Below are 24,452 nucleotides of genomic sequence, written 5' to 3' on the forward strand. Positions count from 1 at the left end.
AAATTATTAGTATTTTAAACTAGACAAAGCTAATTTCTTTAGTGCCCAACTATTTTTTTTAAATGTTTTCTAATTTCTCACCTCTAATTATTCTTTAGATCACTAAAATCTAGGTATCACTTCTAAAACTCAGATTTTTTTTCAAAGTTCAACAGGTATCAAGATAATCAATCAAGCACTGAGTCTCTAATGAGTGTCCCTGGTTGGCAACATTTCAGATGTGTTGTCAGGACTCCTTGCTGGGGAAATTAAGTGTGTCCCATTTTCTTTCCATCATCTCTAGATGATCAAGTCTCACTAAACTTCTCAGCTCTATACTACCCCTTCCTGGTGCAACACAGTCTCATTGGTAGGTCTCTGCATCTTAATGAGGTTCATGCCCCAAGCGCCAAAACATGCTGCCATCTCTTCTCACTTTGCATTCTATCCCTTGGCTATCCCGTGATTTTAATAATCACTTATAAAAATAATCCATGTATTCTAATGCTTAACCTTTCTAGACCCTGAATTGATAATTCTAATTACCTGCAAGTAGCTACATCTAGGTATTTCAGTTACTTAAACCCATTAAGTCCTAAACACTGTTATTTTTCCTGATTCACTCTTCAAATCCTTGGCAACACTCCAAATCTTTTCATCCTTCTATGTTTCCAATCTTGAACAAAGTGTCATTATCTGCCTTGAAAATAAACTAGAAACCTCAGCATCAACTTAAATCCCTCCTTCCTAAACCTTTTACCTTAACATTCACTGAGTCACCAAATCATGCCACTTGTAATTCTGATAGGTCTTCTGGGCCCATCTCGTGACATGGAGCATACATCTCTTAATCTGATTACTGAATAGCTTCCTGCCTTTTACCTTTGCTTTCAGATCTTCTTTATGTCTTTATTGTTCTGCAGTTTCACTGTGGGGTATCTAGACATGGATTTATTTTACTTTGGGCTTCAGACAAATTGTACTTCTTAAATTTGACTTTCATACAGTCTGGAAAATTCTTAGTCATGAGATTTTTGAATATTTTTTTAAATAAATCTTTATTGTTCAGATTATTACAGTTGTTCCCCTTTTTTCCCCCCATAGCTCCCCTCCACCCAGTTCCCACTCCACCCTCTGCCCTTACCCACCCCCCCCACCACCACCACTGTCCTCATCCATAGGTGTACACTTTTTGTCGCTGGGTCAAAGGTCATACACATGGAAAATGTAGCTATTTCCATCTGCTACGTGTCCCTGTGCTTGGAAAGGTCTCTCACGACTTGTTCACGCTCTACTCAGAAAGGGTACGGGGCCACGTAACGGCTTTTTAAAATAATATATCCTCTTATGTTTAAAATGAGGATTTCGCTACCAAAAGTGAGGAGAAAGCAACACTACAGCTGCTCTTGCCCCTCGTGTGATAGTTGTGAATGGGGCTGTGAGCTGGTTCGAGGTGGAGATTTTTGAATATTGTCTTAATCCTATTTTTTCTACTCTCCACATCTAGGATGCCGGGGTCCAGCCCCAGCGGGTCCAGGGGTCCCCAAAGGTGTGGACGGAGTCGGCGAAGAAGGAAGGACACGGAGACAGTGTTCAGTTGATCAGCAGCCTAGCCAGGATCTCCAGCTAGGATCTCCAGCGAAGTTCTGGTTTGGATCTCCAGAGAGGTTCTGCTTCGGATCTCCAGCAAGGTTCTGTAGCCATGTTCCCTGGCTAGGTTCTCCAGCCAGGTTCTGTCCAGGCTCTAGTCAGGCTCTCCTGTCAATCTCCGCAGTCAGGTTCAGTCCAGGATCCCCTGCCATGCTCTCTCGCCAGGCTCTGCCTCCAGGCTCCGAGGCCAGTCCCTGTCCAGGATCCTTCGGCATGCTCTCGCCAGTGAAGTTCTTCTGTCTCTAGAGAACGTTCTGTGTAGGTTCTGTGCCTAGGCTCTGCCTCTCTTGGTCCTGTCTTCCAAGCCCTGTGTTCTAAGTTCTGTGTTCTGAGTTCTGTCTTCTGAATTCTGTCTAAGTTCAGTCTTCTCTGTCTTGTTACATCTGTATTTATACCAGTTGATTCAATCCTATCAATCTCTATTACAAAGGTTAGGGCGTTTCTTATCTCCATTCCAGGGAGTAAAGATTATGTAGCTTAAGCATGATTATTCATAGTTAAAGTGATTAATTACCCGCCTGGCACTTAGTTGAGGGGTTTTATTCCCTCCCTAACTTCAGGGGAAAATCCCTACCTGGGGATTCAACCTTTCTCGGAGAGGTGACCTTGGTTAAAACACATAGTGCCAAGAAGGTGAGCAAACATATTAAGAACTGTATGCCATATATGCCAGGTCCCTTGAAACAGTAAGGATGGACCGGCTCCCGGCACTAGGACTCATTAGAAATATGAAGAACCTTTCATTCTACTTTCCATGACTCAACTTCACATTTTCAATTTCTTTATCTATCTCTGCTGCATTCTACATAATTTCCTTTGAGTTATCTACTTCAATAATTCCCCATCAGTTGAGTCTAACATACAATTTAACTCACGGAATGAGTTTTTAATGTTAGTGATATTTTTATTTCTAAAAATTACTTTTCTAGTCTACCTTTTCTCCCTTTTGGGGCTCTTCTATGTTTTAGGTTCCTACTTTTATTTTCACTCATGTTAAGAATACTGATTTTATAGTCTCCAGATAGTTCCATCTGCTAAAGTTTTGGGGGAAACCCATCCCATCAGTTTCTCTATATGCTGCTTCTCACTCATGGTGATTTAAAGTGTAGCTTTAAATCATGAGAAATGTGTGTGGCCTGGACTGAATGTGTGTCACTCTAGAGTGTTTGATCTCAAATTGAGATCAAATTTTTATGTTACTTTTCCAGATTGCAGGTCTCAAGACCACCTTGGAGGTTTGATTTTGAATTCCAAGACTTCACGAGGGATGGAATCACAGTTCTGCATCCTCAAAGATTTTTCTTCAACCCAGACCCGAAGACAAGAGATTCAATTCCTAAATTACTGACTCAGGATATTTCTCACCAACTAGTGTTAACACCCCGTTGTTAAAACCAAAGCCCCTAAATATGAGACCAACTACCTCCTCTCCCATACCCTACAATCTCCAAGTATTAGTTCACAATCTTACTGCTCTGTTTTCAATTACTCTTCATTCTAATTCCTGAGTATTTCACTTAAATTCTTAATCACTCAGCTGTGCACTTTGTGGCCTATTTCTTATTTAGTATTCCTCTAAGTATGTAACAGAAACATTTCCAGGTTATCTAGTTCACCATATTGTTGGAAACGACTTCTTCTCCAGTCCTGCAATTCATCTTATACACACACACACACACACACACACACACACACACACACACACACACACACAACAAACATTTCATGAAATATCTTTACTAAAGGCAATGCAATATGATATATTATAAAATATCCCATTTCCTTTTTTAAAATGCTCATTAAAAAACCCATGAAATTAATTTCACAACCTACTACCACAATCTGCACACACTTTGGAAAACAGAGCTTTATGCTACTACCAATATTATGTTCCTAAAATACAGACTTAATCATAATAGCTGCTATGATCTATGCAAAAAAGAAAACATTGCTTAGTTAAAAACTCGTTTACACATCACAGCTTGCCTTTCCCAACTTCTTCAACCTCATCTTTCTCCAATCTCTCTAAAATCAGTTGAATAGCCAAACCTGATCACTTTTGTGATGAACCACCATACATTTTCATGACTCTGTATTTTTGAATATGCTTTCTCTTTACCTTGCCCTTGTCCACCTTACCTCCTCATCAGCCTAATTCCTACTCACCTTCAAGGCCCAACTGAAATAATATCTACTTGGAGAAAAATCTGTACCCATGTCCTTGTACTCAGCCATTCCCAGACTATGTTCTGGTCGTCCTTAATTCATACCTCTACTGTGACATTCTGCACAATCTGACTTGTACCAAAGTTCCCTGCTTTTAGACTAAACAACTATATTTCATTCATCTTTATAACACCTTTGGGTCTTACACATAGCATCAACACAAAAAAATGTTTTGTGAAATGGAACCCTGTAAGTTAATCAGAGTGTTTTTATAAGAATAACCATTTCATGGAGAGATGAGAATGAAAGTCTATGGAGAAGAGTTTACATAACAGGTTTGAACTACTAGCCCTGTTTGGAAGTCCAGGTTATAAAGCTGGGCCCCTGACTGGCATCTGTGAACTTAGATTTCATGAGGGTTCCCGCTATTAACTGACAAGTATAGCTCACTGCGCCTAAATTGTTTGTACAAACAACATGTTTATGGCACAGTGACTTTCCTTCTGGGAGGCTAAACTTTAGCCAGGCAGAGATTGCCTACTTGACCAGCCAAAAAAAAAAAAAGAAAAAAATCTGCATGGTGAGACTCTAATGACCTTCGCTGGTTGGGAACATCTCATATGCTGTCACACCCATGCTGGGGAAATTAAGCGCGTCCTGAGGGACTCTACTGGAAAAGGACTCTGGAAGTTTGAAAATGGTTTTTCCTAGACTCGCAGCATGCACCTTTTCCCTTTGCTGATTTTGCTTCAGATTCCTTCACTGTAATAAATCATAGTCCTCAGTACCACTATATGCTGAATCCTCTGAGTCCTCCTAGAGAATCACAGAACCAGGGTGTGGTCTTGAGGATCTCTCAACATAAGAACTAATAGTCTAAAAACATAAAATGTTATGTGTAAGTATCAAGGTGAAAATCAGTTCTGCTGAAGGGGATGATTTTAGCCAGGAAACATAAAAGCTGATGTAAGGCCAAAAAAGCTTAATGTTTAATGAAAAGTTTGTTAACAGAGGAGTATAACAACTACATGAAAGACGATTTGAATCTTTCTTTACAGTAATACATATTGGGAGAAAATTAATATGAGGGTACTTTGATTAAGAGAAAACTATGAAGCCCAGCTGGACGGCTCAGTTGGTTGGAGCCATATCCTATACACCAAAAAGGTTAAAGGTTTTTTAAAAAATGTATTCTTACTGATAGAGAGGAAGGGAGAAGAGGGTTAGGGAAATAGAAACATCAATGAGAGAGAACCTCCAAGCGTCCTGCCGACTGCAGCTTCCACCCTGGAGGGGAGAGCAACATGGCAGCAGCCAAGCCCAAGAACCTGTCTCTGGTGGTTCATGGACGCGGAGACCTGCGCCTGGAGAACTACCCTATTCCTGAACCAGGTCCAAATAAGGTGCTGCTGAAGATGCATTCCTTTGGAATCTGCGGCTCAGATGTCCACTATTGGCAGCATGGTCGAATTGGGGATTTTATTGTGAAAAAGCCAATGGTTCTGGGTCATGAAGCTTCAGGAAGAGTCGTAAAAGTGGGGTCATTGATAAAGCACCTACAACAAGGCGATCGTGTTGCCATCGAGCCTGGCGCTCCCCGAGAAACCGATGAATTCTGCAAGATTGGCCGATGGTCACCAACCATCTTCTTCTGTGCCATGCCCCCCGATGATGGGAACCTCTGCCGGTTCTATAAGCACAATGCCAACTTCTGCTACAAGCTTCCTGACAATGTCACCTTTGAGGAAGGGGCCCTGATTGAGCCACTGTCTGTGGGGATCCATACCTGCCGACGAGCTGGAATCACCCTGGGGAACAAGGTCTTTGTGTGTGGAGCTGGGCCAATTGGATTGGTCAATTTGCTGGTGGCCAAGGCAATGGGTGCAGCTCAAGTGGTGGTGACTGATCTGTCTGCCTCTCGGTTGTCTAAAGCCAAGGAAGTTGGGGCTGACTTTGTCCTCCAGATCACCAAGGAGAGCCCCCAAGAAATCGCCAGTAAAGTGGAAGGTCTCCTGGAGTGCAAGCCAGAAGTCACCATCGAGTGCACTGGGGCAGAGGCCGCCATCCAGGCGGGCATCTATGCCACTTGTCCTGGTGGGACCGTGATGCTTGTGGGACTGGGTTCCGAGATGGTCAATGTGCCCCTAGTGCATGCAGCCATCCAAGAAGTGGATATCAAGGGCATGTTTCGATACTGCAACACATAGCCGATGGCGATTTCAATGCTTGCATCCAAGTCTATGAATGTGAAGTCTTTAGTGACCCATAGGTTTCCTCTGGAGAAAGCGCTGGAGGCCTTTGAAATATCCAAAAAGGGTCTGGGGTTGAAAGTCATGATCAAGTGCGACCTCAATGACCAGAATCCCTGATGTTAATTGGTCTCTGCCCTCATTCCCACCCTCTCAGCATCTCAGGGCTAAATGGCTAGGCAAGGGTGGGCTTTAAGGCAGAAGTTTCTTTTAAGTAGTAAGGGTGATTAAAATAATTCATTATAAACAGAGAGCCTTACACAGAGCAACTGGTATGCCTTAAACACACAAACAGGGATAGTTTGGAGAAACTTATAGTCAGAATGACCTGTTTCTGCTGAGTCAAGTGAGGGAAGAAATCTGTCCTTTGAATTCCTGCTTCCATTGTGACTGGTCAGGTGGGGGCTAGGGGGGCTGAGTTATGAAAAGACAACTTTATCGAGACGTAACTGGTCCAGAAGCTGATTTTCAGGAAAATCTGCACCTCAGGACCTGGGATGAGGGGCTGTCAGCAGTTTTAGTTGAGAGCACAGTGTTTTTAGACATAGGTGCTATTTGGTTTGCTGACAAAAGGAGAATAAGGAACTGACCTTCTGGGTCTAGGGTAATTATAAAACCAAAATTCCACATGAGGTCAAACCAACTTTTGTATTCCTCAAATGTAGAAATAGTCAGGGAACATCTCAACACTGAAGTCTGCCTCATTTTCAACACCTGAGGATTGTGCTTGCAAGGTGAATAGCCACCTTCCTAACCCCACCCACACTCCCAGCCACTGCAGGCTTCTTTGTCACAGGCAACCAGGAGATGCCTGCCCAAGGAGAGTCACGGGGGCACATGCCTTTGATTAGCCAGGAGGGTTTAGTTGAAGCACCACAGGAATAGCATCCCCTTCTAGGCTCAAACTCCCACAGGATTATTATACAATTCCATGTAATTCTGGTAACCATAAACAGAAAACCATCCCCTTGTCAGCCAGTTAAGACTCTTGATGTCTTTCTATCTGAATAGTCTCTCTAAAATTGTGACCTTATTTTAAGTTTACTGTGTAAGAGTCAATCACATTATGCCCATATGTGACTTTAAGATTATTATTCAGGAATGAGGATATAGTAGCTGTGACTTAACTTGGGCTGCAGCCATTAATCCCTCACTCCAGCTGGAGGTGGAGGGTGGCTTCGAAGAGGTTCTGATTTTCTCATGACCGGGTAAAACTGTGACCTGGAATTCCTCAAACTGCTTTGGGTAATAAATTCTGCTTGTAGTGCCAAAAAAAAAAAAAAAGAAACATCAATGAGCTGAAACCGGTTTGGCTCAGTGGACAGAGCGTCGGCCTGCGGACTGAAAGGTCCCAGGTTTGATTCCGGTCAAGGGCATGTACCTGGGTTGCGGGCATATCCCCAGTAGGAGATGTGCAGGAGGCAGCTGATCGATGTTTCTCTCTCATCGATGTTTCTAACTCTCTATCTCTCTCCCTTCCTCTCTGTAAAAAATCAATAAAATATATTTTAAAAAATAACAATAATATATATTTAAAGAAAAAAAAAAAAAAGAAACATCAATGAGAAACATCATGGATTGGCTGCCTTCTGCACTCACCCCTTACTGGGGATTGAGCCAGCAACCTGAGCTTGTGACCTGATCGGGAATCAAATCTGTAATCTCTTGGGACGCTCAAACACTGAGCCACACCGGGTAGGACAGGTTGCAGGTTTGATTCCAGGTGAGGGCATATAACTGGGTTGTGGGTTCGATCCTGGGTTGGAGCACATACAGAGCAACTGATCCATGTTTCCCTCTCACATCGATGTTTGTTTCTTTCTCTCTCTCTCCCCACCCCACTTCGAGTGAGAATTAAAAAAAGAGACAGAAAACTATTAAAACAACTAAAAGTGAGGTGACTAGATTATGGGAATATTCCACTAACGAGATATAAAAAGTAGGGACTGTTGCCCGGCCGGCATAACTCGGTGGTTGAGCATCGACCTATGAACCAGGAGAGGTCACAGCTCGATTCCCGGTCAGGGCACAAGCCTGGGTTTTGGGCTCAATCCCCGATGTGGGGCGTGCAGGAGGCAGCTAATCAATGGTTCTCTCTCATCACTGATGTTTCTCTCTCTCTCTCTCTTCCTCTCTGAAATCAATAAAAATATTTTTTTAAAAAAAGTAGGGGCTGTTAAATATTTGGTACTTTTTAAACTGTACATGTTACCAACCCTACACCAAATGGGAGATAACCTAATTTTGAGATATGATGATATTGAGAAAATATTTCTTTTCACCAGCATTGTCACCTGTATTTAATCAGTAATTTAATATTGTGCAATTACTTGAATATTCTATTGCATTTATTCTATTACTTCATATATACAAACAGCAAATGAAAGCTTAAAGTGTCGATACTATTAGCAAGACAATATGAAAGACAGAAATCAAGAAGGCTGAACAAGGAGTAACTAGAAAGATGGCAGCATAGGTAAACACCTGAACTTGTTGCCGCGCACAACCACATTAAAACTATAAAAGACAAAACGAATATCATCCAGAACCACGGGAAGGCTGGCTGAGTGGAAATTCTACAACTAGAACAAAAGAGAAAAGTGCATTGAGACCAGTAAGAGGTGCAGAGGTGTGGAGGTACGGAGGCATGCAAAAGGGGCTGGCAGCTGGGTACACTGGTGTCTTCTTCAATGAGGAGGGAGATACAAGCTCCCGACTGCTTTGAACTCCAGTTCCGGGCGATAATTTGGGGACCCATACTCATATGGAGAGAAACTGGACTGTCTGGTATCAGGCCAAAAAGTGAGGGCAGCTTTCTCGCAGAGGTGCTTGCAGCAGTTATTGTTCCTGCATGGGGCCGCTGGACACAGAGACCTAGGACCTCTCTGAGGCAGAGCAAACTGGCAGCCATTGAGGTTTGCTCCACCCTGGTGATTCCCTGAGAACCCGCCCCACCCAATTTACAGCCCCACCCAAGCTCTGCGCAGAGGCTTTTGCATACGAATGGCCTGGCCTTTCTCCACCTTAAAACCTGTCAAACTGCAGCTGGGTCAGAGAACCCCAGAGCTTCCAAAAGAAGGCCTAAGGCTCATCACAGCCTGCATTGCTTCACAGCTGCACCTCATCTGGGAACCTCCAAACCCCAAACAAAGAGGAGGACAGGGAAGCAGACAAAATTCGGAGATAAAGAAACAGGTCACAAATGACAGAAATGGAGAAAAGCAAACTACTAGATATAGAATTCAAAACCAGTTATAAGGTTACTCAAGAATCTTCTAGAAACCTCCGAGAAATATAGTGAGACTCTCCAGAATATGAAAAAGGGCCAATTAGAAATTAAGCATACACTGAATGAAATAAAGAATAATATACAGAGATCCAACAGCAGACTAGAGGATCCCAAGAATCAAGTGAAAGATTTGAAATACGAAGAAGCAAAAAACACCCAATCGGAAAAGAAAAAAGAATCCAAAAATACAAAGATAGTGTAAGGAGGCTCTGGGACAACTTCAAGCGTACCAACATCCAAATTATAGGGGTGCCAGAAGAAGAGAGAAGGCAAGATATTGAAAACCTATTTGAAGAAATAATGACAGAAAACTTCCCCCACCTGGTGAAAGAAATAGACTTACAAGTCTAGGAAGCAAAGAGAACCCCAAACAAGAGGAATCCAAAGAGGACCACATCAAGACACATCATAATTAAAATGCCAAGAGCAAAAGATAAAGAGAGAATCTTAAAAACAGCAAGAGAAAGAAACTCAGTTACCTACAAGGGAATACCCATACGACTGTCAGCTGATTTCTCAACAGAAACTTTGCAGGCCAGAAGGGAGTGGCAAGAAATATTCAAAGTGATGAATACCAAGAACCTACAACCAAGATTACTTTATCCAGCAAAGCTATCATTCAGAATTGAAGGTCAGATAAACAGCTTCACAGATAAGGAAAAGCTAAAGGAGTTCATCACCACCAAACCAGGATTATATGAAATGCTGAAAGGTATCCTTTAAGAAGAGGAAGAGGAAGAAAAAGGTAAAGTTACAAATTATGAACAACAAATATGCATCTATCAACAAGTGAATCTAAGAATCAAGTGAATAAATAATCTGATGAACAGAATGAACTGGTGATTATAATAGAATCAGGGACATAGAAAGGGAATGGACTGACTATCCTTGGGGGGGAAAGGGGTGTGGGAGATGCGGGAAGAGACTGGACAAAAATCGTGCACCTATGGATGAGGACAGTGGGGGGTAAGTGTAGGGGGTGGGGTGAGAACTGGGTGGAGGGGAGCTATGGGGGGAAAAAGAGGAACAACTGTAAAAATCTGAACAATAAAGATTTATTAAAATTAATTAATTAATTAATTAAAATAAAAAGAAGGCTGAACAAGAAGGGCAAATCCAGCCTTATTTGGATCTCAAGGGGTTTATTCAATTGAAATGTGTATTCAAATGTGAAGAAAGTAAATTTCCTGACCTGCTGCAAATACAGGGTGTCCCAAAAAACATATATATAGTTTAAAGGCTGATAGCTCAATTTTGAAAATAAAATGTATTGTAATACAGACTACCTTTATAATTATTCAAAGTATGTGTATACAATTTGGGACACCCTATATTTTGTTGCATTTTTTATCAAAAAGGGAAGGGTACTAACAGAGAAAATGTAGAAATCCTTAACAATTACAAATTGAATATTGGACTAAAAAAAACTGTACTGATCTAAATGCATTCTTTAGAAAATGCTGGTGGGGATATAATGTTAAAAACATTTTTGTAACAAGAGAAGCCTAGTATTCAATTTTTTCTAAGATTTTCAATAAAGTTAATATTGATAACATGACATTTAGCCTTACAACCATATGTTCAATCTCATTAAATTACTAATGATAAAACCTTTCCCACTCTTAAATACACTTGATCAGTATATTTAGTATCATATTAATAAACTGAGGGAACCTAAATTTATGATGCAAAATTACTTTTAAAATTATTTACTACCTATAAATAAAGTTTAACCTATATTTTGGTATTTTAAACAATTGTGTGATATTGAACTTCTAGGAAGAGTTAAGAATGTATTTTTTATTGACGCGCATAGAAATGGAGGGGGAGGAGAAACACAAAAATCTGAGAACAAAATTCCATTTGCAATAAAATTAAGAAATTTCAATGATGAAGAATAATTTCCTGACACAGTGAAATCTGAATCAAATCTAGTTCCTCAGCAGGGTATGAATGTTTCTGACAAGAAAAGGCTCCTGGGGCTTCATCACATATTTATTACTTAGAACCAGGACTAGTGGTTCACATAGAAAAAATGAGACTGAGAATGCCTTTTCAGGCATTGTTCACAGCAGATAGAGCTGAGAGGAACTGGACTGTCAGAATGGGCACAAGCAGACAATGTTTTCTCTAACAAACGTGGATAAACTGCCTAGAAGTAGGTGAAGGATTAGAAGGAAAATAGCAATCAACTTTCTTGCTCCTCACCCAAGTTAACTAATAAGCACAAACAAAATTTAAACCCAAAACAAAAAAACTATAAGCAGAAAGCCTTCCCAGAGAGCCTCAGACTTTATCAGCTCTGCTTACCAGGGTTAGAGATGTGTCACTAGTGAGGACTTTGTGAAAGTATTTCTAAAAAAACACATCTGATTAGTTGTCTAGGCACAAATTTCATCCCATTCTGTATCATCTTCTGGCAAATTGCAAACTAGGTGTGTCTATGTGAATGTAACTGTTCCATTCAATTAGAGAAGCAAAAAGTATTCATTCAACATGGGGCCCATGCACAGCTAGTACAAGAAAAACAAAGCCACAATAAAAAAGTAAAAGGCAGATTTTTTTAAAGTACAACAAAAAAAAGGGAAAATTTTCAGATACTTCTCTATATTTTCCAAGATGCTGAAAGAATAAAAACCTCAAAAAAGGGACATAAGAACAAGATAAAAAAAAAAAAAAAGAAAAGAAAAAGAGCCCGGCTGAAGTGGCTCAGTGGCTGAGCATCCACCCATGAACCAAGAGGCCACGGTTCAATTCCAGGTCAGGGCACCTACCCAGGTTGCGGGCTTGATCCTCAGCGTGGGGCATGCAGGAGGCAGCCAACTGATGATTCTCTCTCATCACTGATGTTTCTACCTCTCTCTCCCTCTGAAATAAAAAGTTATATTATAAAAATAAAGAAAGAAAAGTAAACTTGCAAAGCTCAGGAAATAAACGATACTACATCCTCTAAATACGAGTTAACACAACAGGCTTAAGACTATTCTTAGAAAGGCCTCCTTACAAGGTTGGCCCTTGGTTGGCACCTGGAAACTTAATTGGGATAAAGTTCCTGACACTGATACAAAACTTTCCCTAATAGTGAGAGTGGTATATTGTTCCCAACCTGTTCATACAAGCAAGGAAGTTTATTGTGAACAACCTGCTTTCTTTTTGGGAGCCTGGAATTTTGGTACATAGGCAGAGGGTGCCTACATGACGAACAACCAATAAGAACTTTGGGCACTGAATCTCTAATGCGCTTCCCTACTAGACAACCATGTTACACATGTCACAGGGTGCTGGAGAAATTAAGCACATCCTGATAACTCCACGGGGAAAGGACTCAGAAGCTTGTGGCTGGCTTCCTCTAAGACTTCGCACATGCCCCTTTTTCCTTTTGCTGGTTTTGCTTTTGGATCCTTTTGTGCAATAAATCTTCCCCATGAGCATAACTACATGCTGAGTTCTGTGACTTCTGACCAATCACCAAACCTGAAGGTTGACTTGGTGTGCCCCAACACAAAGAGTGTCTGCACGGGAAATTCAACGTACAGAGTGCCAGTATAGAGACTAGAGCCCAGCCAGTATGACTCAGTGGTTTAGCGTCGACATATAAACCAGAAGGTCATGGTTCGATTCCTGTCAGGGCACATGCCTGGCTTGCGGGCTCAATCCCCAAGATTTTCACTTTTTAGATGAAAATCTCCTTATAATTTTTCACATTAAAATATTACAAACCTTTGGTATGTAATGTTTTCCAAAATAGAGTATGGAAGTCAGCATTTACAAATTTGTGAATTCCTACCTATAGAAAGTTACTATTAATGGAGAAACTCAGTATTGTCACCAAACAGTAAATAAAAAACCTGTGATAACTTTTACTTAGAATAACAGACTTTGAAAATGAAATAATTACAAACCTAGGTCCAATAACAGGAATAAGTAAGACATCCTGAAGGTCTGGATGTTGAAGAATAGGAACAGTTAATCCATTAAACTGCTGTTAAAAGTAAACACACAGAAATTATGAAGCAATCAACATATTTGGAAAATTTCAATTTATGGAGCTTTTCAGTATCATTACCTAACAGAGGATGAAGCGTGGTTAGGGATACTTCCATGTTATTCCATAGGATACAATAAAAATTAGACTTCAAAACAACTATGTGTTCTCTGTAATTTGACTTTGAAATATCCTGACTTCTTTTTTTCCAATTACAGTTGATATTCAGTATTATATTTGTTTCATGTGTATGCCATTATGTTAGATAATTTTATACTTTACAAAGTGACCCCCCCCCCATAAGTATAGTACCCACCTGGCACCATAACTAGTTAGTATAATATTACTGACTATATTCCCTATGCTGTCCTGACTTCCTTATAACACTCAATTTTGCTTACTGTTTGGCTTCAAAAATACAAAATATGTTTACCTTAAGTGATGCACTTTTAAAAAGAAGGCACTATCACTATACCATGTCAAATTTGATGAGGGAAATGAATGTTTTTTGGCAAAGTTCAGGACTTTCAGTATCCTCTATCATACTTGGCCGTCAGACTGGAAATAGGTTCAGGGCCAGTGGTACAGGTGCTGACGCCAATTCAAACAGTCTCATCATAGTCAATTGTGTGCATCTTTTACCAACTCCATGGTCATGCTCGTAGCTTGAAACTGACCATACCCCTAGCCAGTTTTGCTCAGTGGATAGAGCATCGGTCTGCAGACTGAAGGGTCCCGGGTTCAATTCTGGTCAGGGGTACATGCCCAGGTTGTGGCCTCCATTCCCAGTAGGGGGCGTGCAGGAGGTAGCCAATCAATGATTCTCTCTCATCATAGATGTTTCTATCTCTCCCTCTTCTTTCCTCTCTGAAATCAATAAAAATATTTTTTAAAAAAAGAAAAGAAACTGACCACGGTGGGAATATTTATACAACTTAATTCAGCAAAACACCACAAAGGGTTATTTTTTCTAGAAATGGGCTGTTAAATATGTACCAACACATCACTATTGCAGTCAGAAGATGACTGGGCACTCCATAGAGCAGAAAAAAAAGAGCAGAATAGTGGATTGAATAGCAAGGACTACATACTCCATCAAAGGGCAACATGCAAATATTTGAGAACAAGTCTCTGCCATGTAGACTAGAAATTATCAACTCATTAATTTTCACACACTACGTGAAAGAACAGTAACAACATGTATTTGCATTGCACCATAGTAACCATACACTATCTAGGAAAGAACTTCTAAAATCAACTTATTAGTAAGTTGATAAGAGAAATAAATTGTTCATATATTAGAAATCTAACTACATTTTTCTACCAAGTCAACAGCTCTCCTGACTTCTGCTTCTTCCAGGCAAAGGATATTTCAGACTAACCATATCTAACATATAGGTACTAAGAAATTTGATGGGTAACCTTCTTCTCATTCTATCAGTTGCCTCTCCCTTTCCTTCTCTTTCTCATTGTTTGATGGTCTTACAATATCCAGATGATGGTAAGCTGGTATTTCCAAGAAGAAAGATACTGAACTTTGTCATTTGTTTTTGTTTTGTTTTAAAAGTACTATCCGCTTTACACTACAGAAATATTTTACACAAAGATCAATCCTTTTCAAGCTGAGATTATTCTTCTCTTTTCTGTCAGATTTTAAAATTATACAAAAATAAAACTTTCATAAAACCACACACTTATGCCTAACTTTCATGAAACAACACAAATAAACTTATTTTTAAACCAATCATGTCACCTGCTTCTTTTTCTGTTTGTTTCTTCACTATGCTCTTTTTTTAAAATGTGTTTTTTATTGATTTGAGAGAGAGAGGGAAAAAGAGGGATAGATAGAAACAATGATGAGAGAGAAATATATCAGCTGCCTCCTGCACACCCTCACTGGGGATTAAGCCTGCAACCTGGACATGTGCCCTGACTGGGAATCGAACTGGTGACCTCTTGGTTCATGGGTCGGTGCTCAACCACTGAGCCACACTGGCCAGGCCCCAGGCCCTTTTAAAAACATCGTTATTGAGGTTTAATTTATATACCATAAAATGCACCCATTTTAATGTACAATTCAATGATTTTTAGTAGACTTAAAGAATTGTGCAACCATCACAATTCAGTTTTAGATAATTTCCTCACCACACAAAGATTCCTTATGCCCATCTGTAGTCAATCCATGTTCCTAGCTCCAATCCCAGGCAAACACTTACCCTACTTTCTTTCTCTATAAATTTGTCTTTTCTAGACATTTCACATAAATGAAATCCAACAATATATATAATATTTGTGTTGGCTTCTTTTACTTATTGTGGTGCTTATGAGGTTCACTAATGTTGAAGCATGTATCAGTTCATTACCTTCATTGCTGAATAGTACTCCACTGTATGAATATACCACATTTTGTTTCTCTATTTATCAGTTAATAGGCATTTGGACAGTTTTTATCTTTTAGATCTTATGAATAATGCTGCTATATTCATGTTTAAGCATTTGTATGAACACATATTTTCATTCCATTCTTGGGTTGTACAGTAAGTTTATGCGTAACTTTTTAGGAGACCACCAAATTGTTTTCCAAAGAGGCCAAGCCATTTGACATCCCCCCTTGCAAAGTATGAAGGTTCCAGTTTCTCCACATCCTTACCAGCTAAATAAAATCATAAATCATTAAATTTCAGTATGTGGCCCAGAGAAACGTAGGGACAAAAAAGCACCTATTCTTATCCCATTCGAGACTTCTCTTTAGGTCACATGGGAGCTTTGGAACATGAAAGGAGAAAGAAAATTTATAGTCTAAAACCTCCTCCAAGTCCCCTTTCCTGCTAGCAATTGGTACTGCTCCACCCCCAGTTTCCTACCTAATGCTTAGGAACCAACCTTCTCTGTCGTAACCTTTAAGGAAAGAACTCAAAGCCCACCCAGAGTGATTCTGTCTGCCTTGTCCTCGATACTAGCCCAGGATATCTTGTATACGCCATCGGACTGGGAGACTAGAATATCTAAGCTCCAGGAATAATTTGCTAGAAAAGAAAAGAATGTGGATCTGCCTCAGTTATGGAAACCTCTGAGGGGTCTCAGGATAGTTTCCTTTCTAGTGGCTGAAAGCATACATGCATGCTTACATAAAAGTAATAATTTAGTTGCTTAGAGGAACTGCTTACATTATGTCTAATGTTATTACTCTCAATGAAATTATCACTGTTAACAATTAAAACTCATATTAATTTTTCTCCAAGTCTTACACTCAGATATCACAGCTGGTTCTTCTTATAACATAGTCATCTACTCAAAACTTGACATCTATAGAACTGGACCTGGCCAGTGTGGCTCAGAGGTTCTAGTATTACCACTCACTTTGTAGCATTGGCGAATTTAACATTCATGATCCTCAATTTCCTTCTTTGTAAAACAGTACTGTATCATTCACAGCATTTTAGTGGGGAGCAACATGACATAGATTATAGAAATGTAATCATGCACATGACATAAAATTTTGCACAAACCTTGTGAAGTTCATCAAATAACAGATTTTTCACATGTTGCACTGAGGCTAGATGTGTATTTACTCTGACAGTTGTGAATGATGGAGGGTGTGACAGGTGATTTAACAGAGTTTCAAACTTCCTTTCTGCTTCTTGTTTACCGAAAGCCAATACAACCTGAAAAGAACAAGTTATTGTTTCCGTTTCATTATACAAATTAAAAATATTAAGCAAAATATGCATATACATTTGTTCCAACTTATAAACATCTTTTAACAACTTACTTATAATGCATTAACTGTTAGATCACTTCTGTAAAGTTATTCACTTGTTAACCTCATATCCTAGAACAGTGATGGCGAACCTATGACATGCGTGTCAGAGGTGACACGCGAACTCATTTTTTTTGGTTGATTTTTCTTTGCTAAATGGCATTTAAATATATAAAGTAAGTATCAAAAATATGTATCTTTTTAATACTATAGTTGCAAATATCAAAAAAAATTCTATATGTGACATGGCACCAGAATTAAGTTAGGGTTTTTCAAAATGCTGACATGCCGAGCTCAAAAGGTTCGCCTTCACTGCACTAGAGCACACTGGCTATTAGTCTTTTAAAACACCAGAATTTGAGTAACACTGATACTGTCATCCAAAGATCCCACATGACATCAGCTTTTAAAATGGTATTAGTAAATGTAAAAAACAGATATCGTAAAAAAAAATTAAAAAGTTGGGTAGCAAAATACAAGTCAATAACTGAAGCTATAGATTCAAGCAACCAAGTTCCCTCGTAACTAACTGAAGCTTTTTAAGACTCATATTTCCCCATTTTTGTCATCTTTGACTATACCCTGCCTCATGGATTCTTTACAAACCACTTGCCAGCCTACAAATTTGCCAGCCTAAAAGTTTTAGTACTTTCTCAAGGGTTAGTTTTTTGTATTTTTAAATGAAATATTCCTTTACATTTGATTATTTTTTTACAAAGAAACATTTTGTTTTTCTTGTAAAATCATAGTGGGTTTGAGGCAGAGGTGGTGTCAAAAAAAAAAAAAAAAGTATTTGAATCTCCTTTTATAAAACAATGTTGACCATTTTAAAAATTCCTGAGGAAAAAAATGCTGAATGTCTCCATTTCTCTTACTATGTTTCTTATAATTTAAGTTCTTTAAAATCAAGAGAAGATATTTTCTCTTTTCATACTGTCCAGCCCCTCAACATAATCTTTGGAAATAAAGTGTAGAAATCAGGAAAAACCAAGATGGTGGCATAGGAAAACACTGGAAATTGCAGCCTCGCAAAACCACTTCAAAAATACAACTAAAAGACAAAACGGACATCATCCAGAACCACAGGAAGGCTGGCTGAATGGAAATTCTACAACTAGAAGGGAAGAGAAAAGCACACTGAGACTCAGAGGAGGTGCGGAAGTAAAGTGCAGAGGTACAGAGGCGCACGCAGAAAGGGCTGGCAACTGAGGACACGGTTGTCTTTTTCAATCTGGAGGGAGTCTCAAGCTCCCGACTGCTCTGAACTCCAGTTCTGGGCAAGTCTCTGGGGACCCAGACTCATACGGGGAGAAACTGGACTGTCTGGCATCGGTCGGAACTCGAGGACAGCTTTCTCTCAGAGGTGCTTGCAGCGATTACCGCGGGACACTGAGACGAGGGGCCTCTTAGGGTAGGACTGAGGAGCAGCCATAGCTGCTTGCTCCGCCCTGTTGATGCCCGAGACACACCTCCTCCCCAGTCTTTTACATATGAAAGGCCTGGCCCTTTGCAATCTGAAAATTACCTAACAAACTGCAGCTGGGCCAGAAAGACCCAGAACTTCCAAGAGAAGGCCCAAGGACCCACAGCAGCTTGCACTGCTTCACAGTTGGGCCTCATCTGGGCACCTCCAAACCCCAAAAAAGGAAGGGAAATCTGCAGATCTCTTCGTAGCTCCTGCTGGGTAACCTCAGGAAGAGGCTAAATTAGCACCTCCTTAGAGCCAAGAGCTAGTGTACCCAGTGGTCAGAGTGGGACCATCCACATTACAAGTCCTCAGACCCATAAGGGACACACTCAGGGGGGCAGACTTAGTGAGCACCAAAGCCCCACTGAAGCAAGTCTTGCCCCAGAAGGGTGTCTCCAGCACAGAAGTTCTCCCACTGTAGACACAGCTGATTCTCACAGCCAATTGGCCTGGAGGTCAATTCCTCCCAGTGATACCTACAACAATCAAGGCTTAACTACAACAAGACTGTGCACAAAAACCACAAGGGGGTGCACCAAGAGTGTCCACCTCAGGTAATTGGGGAGGCTGAGCCACTGGGCCCCATAGGACACCTAGCACAGAAAGCCACTCTATCAACACAGGGAAGTATAAAAAATGTGGAGACAAAGAAACAGGTCACAAATGACAGAAATGGAGGAAAGCAAGCTACTGGATATAGAGTTCAAAACCACACTTATAAGGTTTTTCAAGAATTTTCTAGAAACTGCCAATAAATTTAGTGAGACCCTCAAGAAATCTAGTGAAACCCTCGAGGTTATGAAAAAGGACCAACTAGAAATTAAGCATACACTGACTGAAATAAAGAATATTATACAGAGTTCCAACAGCAGACTAGAGGATCGCAAGAATCAAGTCAAAGATTTGAAATACGAAGAAACAAAAAACACCCAACCGGAAAAACAAAAAGAAAAAAGATTCCAAAAATATGAAGATAGTGTAAGGAGCCTCTGGGACAGCTTCAAGCCTACCAACATCCGAATTATAGGGGTGCCAGAAGAAGAGAGAGAGACCAAGATATTGAAAACCTATTTGAAGAAATCATGACAGAAAACTTCCCCTCCCTGGTGAAAGAAATAGACTTCCAAGTCCAGGAAGCGCAGAGAACCCCAAACAAAAGGAATCCAAAGAGGACCACACCAGGACACATCATAATTAAAATGCCAAGAGCAAAAGACAAAGAGAGAATCTTAAAAGCAGCAAGAGAAAAACAGTCAGTTACCTACAAGGGAGTACCCATAGGATTGTTAGCTGATTTCTCAACAGAAACTATGTGGGCCAGAAGGGAGTGGCAAGAAATATTCAAAGTGATGAATGCCAAGAACCTACAACCAAGATTACTTTATCCAGCAAAGCTATCATTCAGAATTGAAGGTCAGATAAAGAGCTTCACAGATAAGGAAAAGCTAAAGGAGTTCATCACCACCAAACCAGTATTATATGAAATGCTGAAAGGTATCCTTTAAGAAGAGGAAGAAGAAGAAAAAGGTAAAGATACAAATTATGAACAGCAAATACACATCTATCAACAAGTGAATCAAAAAATCAAGTGGATAAATAATCTGATGAACAGAATGAACTGGTGATTGTAATAGAATCAGGGGCATAGAAAGGGAATGGACTGACTACTCTGGTGGGGGGAGGGTGTGGGGGGAAAAGAGACAACAAAAATCGTACACCTATGGATGGGGGGGGGTAAGGGCAGAGGGTGGGGTGGGAAACAGTTGGAGGGGAGCTAAGGGGGGACAAAAGAGGAACAACTGTAATAATCTGAACAATAAAGATTTAATTTTAAAATGAAGTGTAGAAATCAAATCTAAAGGTCATAGCTTCAGTAACATTTTCAAAAACAAGTAACACTGAAGTGGCTTTATTTGGAATGGAAAACCGAAGATTTGGAAAATACGAAATTGCCTAGAGGGATCACAAATCTGTACTTTGGATTTGTAACTTTAGCTTTGGATTTCAGGACTGTAATTTGAAAGCTGTCAGTGTGGATCAGTTACACGATTCTTTGAACCCTCAGTTCTCTGACCTGAGAACCATCAGAGAGGAGGAAATCGCTACAAAAAAAAAAAAAAAGATTTTGAGGAGAAAGGGGTCAAGGTCTGCAAACCACCTAACACAGCCAGTGACATGTGAGAGGTACTCGAGAATTACAGCGTCTCCTCCACCTGAGGGCCAGAGCAAGCCTCTAGCAGGGCTCCTCAAACTACAGCCTGCGGGCCACATGCAAATACAAATATTGTATTTGTTCCCATTTTGTTTTTTTACTTCAAAATAAGATATGTGCAGTATGCATAGTAATTTGTTCCTAATTTTTTTTTTAAACTATAGTCCGGCCCTCCAACGGTCTGAGGGACAGTGAACTGGCCCCCTGTTTAAAAAGTTTGAGGACCCCTGCTAGAGCAGTGGTTCTCAACCTTGGCTGCACATTAGAATCACCTGGGAATCTTTTTAAAATCCTGATTTCTGGGCCTCATCCTCGGGAAATTCTGTTTCTTTGTGATGGGGTGGGGCCACAACATTAGTAACAAAGAAACAGAATTTCCGGAGGATGAGGCCCAGATATCAGGATTTTAAAAAGATTCCCAGGTGATTCTAATGTGCAGCCAAGGTTGAGAACCACTGCGCTAGAACCAAGCGCGCATTTTCGAACAGGACAAACGCTCCGGTGGCCTTGTCTTGCTCATCTTCGGGGTCCCTCACTCCCTTCTTCCTTCCCCATTTCTACCCGTTAAAACATAGCTCACTCACCTCTCCCCTCGGAAAGTATGAATTAAATCCCTGCGGGAAGATACTAGCATTCTCACACTCGTTAGGACAAGTAATAAGAAACAAAAGCTGTACACACATGGTTTCCTTTTACACTTATTTTTCTCTAAGTGTGTAAATACCTGAATGGTTGCAAATACCATTTAAGCATGTTTTTCTGACCTACCTCCTTATTCGTAAAGCCCTCTTTTAGGTAGTTTTCAACCTCAAGTCTCAAGGCTACTTTCGGGAAAATAGACATTTTCGCTATTGCTAGGAGGAATGCTGAGCTCGACGGCTTTCCTCTTCCCGAGTGACAGGGAGCAGCCGCAGGGCCAGGACCACCCACACGTGCCCTGGCAACGCGCGCCGCGCACGCCGAGCGCGGAGGGGCCTCCCGGTCCGCCGAGCGCACGTTTCCTCGGCTGCCGCGCCTCCACCGCGCCCGTCCCCGGGCCTCCTTCAGGGCCGCTCACGAAGTCTCTGTGAGGCGCCGCCACGCACATGGCAGGGAACAGAACGGCATGACGCGCGAATCCGTGGTGAACCCCGAGAACGGGAAGCCACGCTCGCGCCGGCTCAGAACACCCAACCGCGAGGCCTCATTTCCAAACCCGCGCCCACTGTTTCTCGGCTGAAAGCGCTTCCGGATGGCGTCCCTTCCGGCGAAGCGGCCCGCCCCGCCCTCCCCGGCCTACCAATCCGCGGCCGCAGATTGCAGCTACGTCACGTGGGGCGGGTCCCCGAGCGCGTGGGCGGTGCGTCACGTGCCGTGAGACAGGAGGTGGGGGGCGGAGTTAAGGACCGAGGCTTCCCAGGTGAGCAGATCTAGCACTTGAGTGGGAAGAGGGCTAGGTGTCCAGGGAGATGGGGAAAAGGGTGCGGAATGAGTTGGAGACCTGACTGGCCCGAACAGGTGAGGGGTCCATAGTTACGTGCTAGATGACCTCCCAAGAAAGGAGGAAATTAAAGTTTATTCGGACCTATCAGCCACCCTTTGATTTCAGGAAATTACCTTTTTCAGGCATACAGACCTGACTTCAGTTGTGAGTCAACATTATTCACGTTTTCAAAAGCTGGCCTACTGGATGCTCAGGCAAAACTTAAAAGCCCACAGGTAGTGTTTATAATTAGTGGCTTTATACTTTAAAGCTCGGGAGACCTTTGGCATACTCTTTTTATTCTACAGATGAAGAAAAAGATTCCAAGGGAGAAGGTATCTAATGAGAGTCACTGCGCCATTTTATGATTGATTGGGAAACTAAAAATAATTCTAACTCCTTGACCTAAGTGTTTTTTGCAGTTACTGTAATCATTAACACATAACCACAGGAAACAGTTTTTGCTGGGGTCCTTTTCTCTTTAATTCTCACATGAACATATTTTTTAAAGTATAACAGCTATTTTCTATGATACATCAACCAGATTCTGTAATATATATATATAAACTTCTAGCCACTATGCTACACAACCTTGCAAGGGGGTTATCATGATCTCTTTTACACACGAGTAAAACAAGACTACACGAGACTAACTAAAGGAGCTGAAATAACTCCCCACAGCCTCACAATTAGAATGTCAGGATGCAGATCATCATAGCCACCTGGTTTCCAAAGCGTCTACCTACTCTTTCCACCATCGCACACGTCTTCAATAAGTTCATGGGATTCTTCCGTGCTTCAATCATCTGGAAGTGAGGAGGAACATGCCTAGACCAGGCATTTCCAAAGGAACCTGCAGCCTAGACATTGTGGTGACCATAGCACCAATAATGGTTGGAATCAGTATTTAGGAGTTAGGGAGGGATGAACGAATGGAACTAGATTGTAAACTCAGAGAGTGTACAGCTTTTACCATACCCCTTGATACTCATGCCTAAACACATAATAGACACTCAAGTAGTGAATGACTAGATGAATAGTGGATGGACATGCGTGTGAACTAGTAGAGAAAGAAAATACTGATAAAGTACGTATTTGCTGGAAATTAGTTCACTAGTTCAGCACCTGTGAACAGTGCTGACGACACTTAAACTCGCCTTGGCTAGACAGTATTGTGTTAACCATTATGCTGAGGAAGAGGCCGTTGATGTTCTAAGGTTGGGTCCAAGAAGAGCATATTACAAACCTGAAATTGGCATAGTGAATACATATTGTCTAAGCGAAGGAAGATCCCTATAATTTAGGCTGTTGTTCTCAATGGGATAATACGGCCCCCAATATGGGAGAGGGACCAAAAAAAAAATCTTAGATCTAAGCTTATAGTGTTAAATCTGTTTTCAATGCTCCAAATCTTAACTTTACACACACACACACACACAAACTCAACTATTCCTCAGTATTTAATTTCATGAGAAGGCATGAGGGGATTAGGAAAAAATATGTCTAGAAAGGCTGGAAATCTCTCAATCTCAATTCATCTGGAAACTGACCGACTAGGCTAAAGTCACAGTGAACATTATCTTAAAGGTTTAGGAGAGTTGGTCTTTTTCTAAAAATATATTTTATTGATTTCAGAGAGGAAGAGAGAAGGAGACTTAGAAACATCAATGATGAGAATCACCAATTGGCTGCCTCCTGTACACCCTCCACTGGGGATCAAGCCCACAACCCAGGCATGTACCCTTCACCAGAATCGAACCAGGGATCCTTCAGTCCACAGGCCAACTCTCTATCCACTGAGCCACACTGGCCAGGGCTAGGAGAGTTTTGTTCTGATTTCTTTTAAGAGTCTAAGTTTTGCCCTGGCCAATGTAGGTGAGTGGGTAGAGAATTAGCCCGTGCACCAAAGGGTATTGGGTTTGATTCCTAGTCAAGGAAACATACCTGATTCAATCCTGCCTCAGGGTGGGTGCTGGAGGCAACCAATCGATGTGTCTCTTTTACATGGATGTTTCTCTCTCTCTAGAACTCAATGGAAAAAAAAATCCTCTGGAGAGGATTAACAACAAAAAAGTGTTTCATTCCTTATTGGCAGAACATGCTGTCCCTAGGCTTTTGGTTCAAGCCATGTAATTTATCTTAGTTAACTGAGTAATAAATTCAATTTAATTCCAGCTATAACCAGTTCTCCCAAGTACTATCTGAAGTTAATTTAGAATAATTCCTTCTACG

General features: G+C 41.0%; 2 protein-coding genes across 4 annotated transcripts in view; one reads left to right on the forward strand and one right to left on the reverse strand.

Annotated features, from left to right (window-relative positions):
- NSUN6 (NOP2/Sun RNA methyltransferase 6) overlaps positions 1–22,008 on the reverse strand; it is a 63,966-nt gene extending 41,958 nt beyond the window's left edge. Inside the window, exons 1-3 of one of the 3 annotated variants that reach the window (XM_059660657.1) lie at positions 21,527–22,008; positions 16,828–16,983; positions 13,236–13,315 (exon numbers count right to left, since the gene is read on the reverse strand). In XM_059660657.1, coding sequence (XP_059516640.1) covers positions 13,236–13,315; positions 16,828–16,983; positions 21,527–21,601 — 311 coding nt within the window. In that variant the 5' untranslated portion in view covers positions 21,602–22,008. Of the gene's footprint in view, positions 1–13,235; positions 13,316–16,827; positions 16,984–21,342; positions 21,459–21,526 lie in introns of those variants that run through there. The other 2 variants (XM_059660653.1, XM_059660661.1) reach the window with 2 other exon arrangements.
- LOC132213642 (sorbitol dehydrogenase-like) lies at positions 5,077–6,873 on the forward strand. The gene has a single exon (XM_059660544.1). It carries the CDS (start codon positions 5,100–5,102, stop codon positions 6,000–6,002), a length of 903 nt encoding a protein of 300 aa, XP_059516527.1. The 5' UTR covers positions 5,077–5,099; the 3' UTR covers positions 6,003–6,873.
- Positions 22,009–24,452: the final 2,444 nt, after the last annotated feature.

Source organism: Myotis daubentonii, chromosome 1 (assembly GCF_963259705.1).
Source record: "Myotis daubentonii chromosome 1, mMyoDau2.1, whole genome shotgun sequence".
Lineage (NCBI taxonomy): Eukaryota > Metazoa > Chordata > Mammalia > Chiroptera > Vespertilionidae > Myotis > Myotis daubentonii.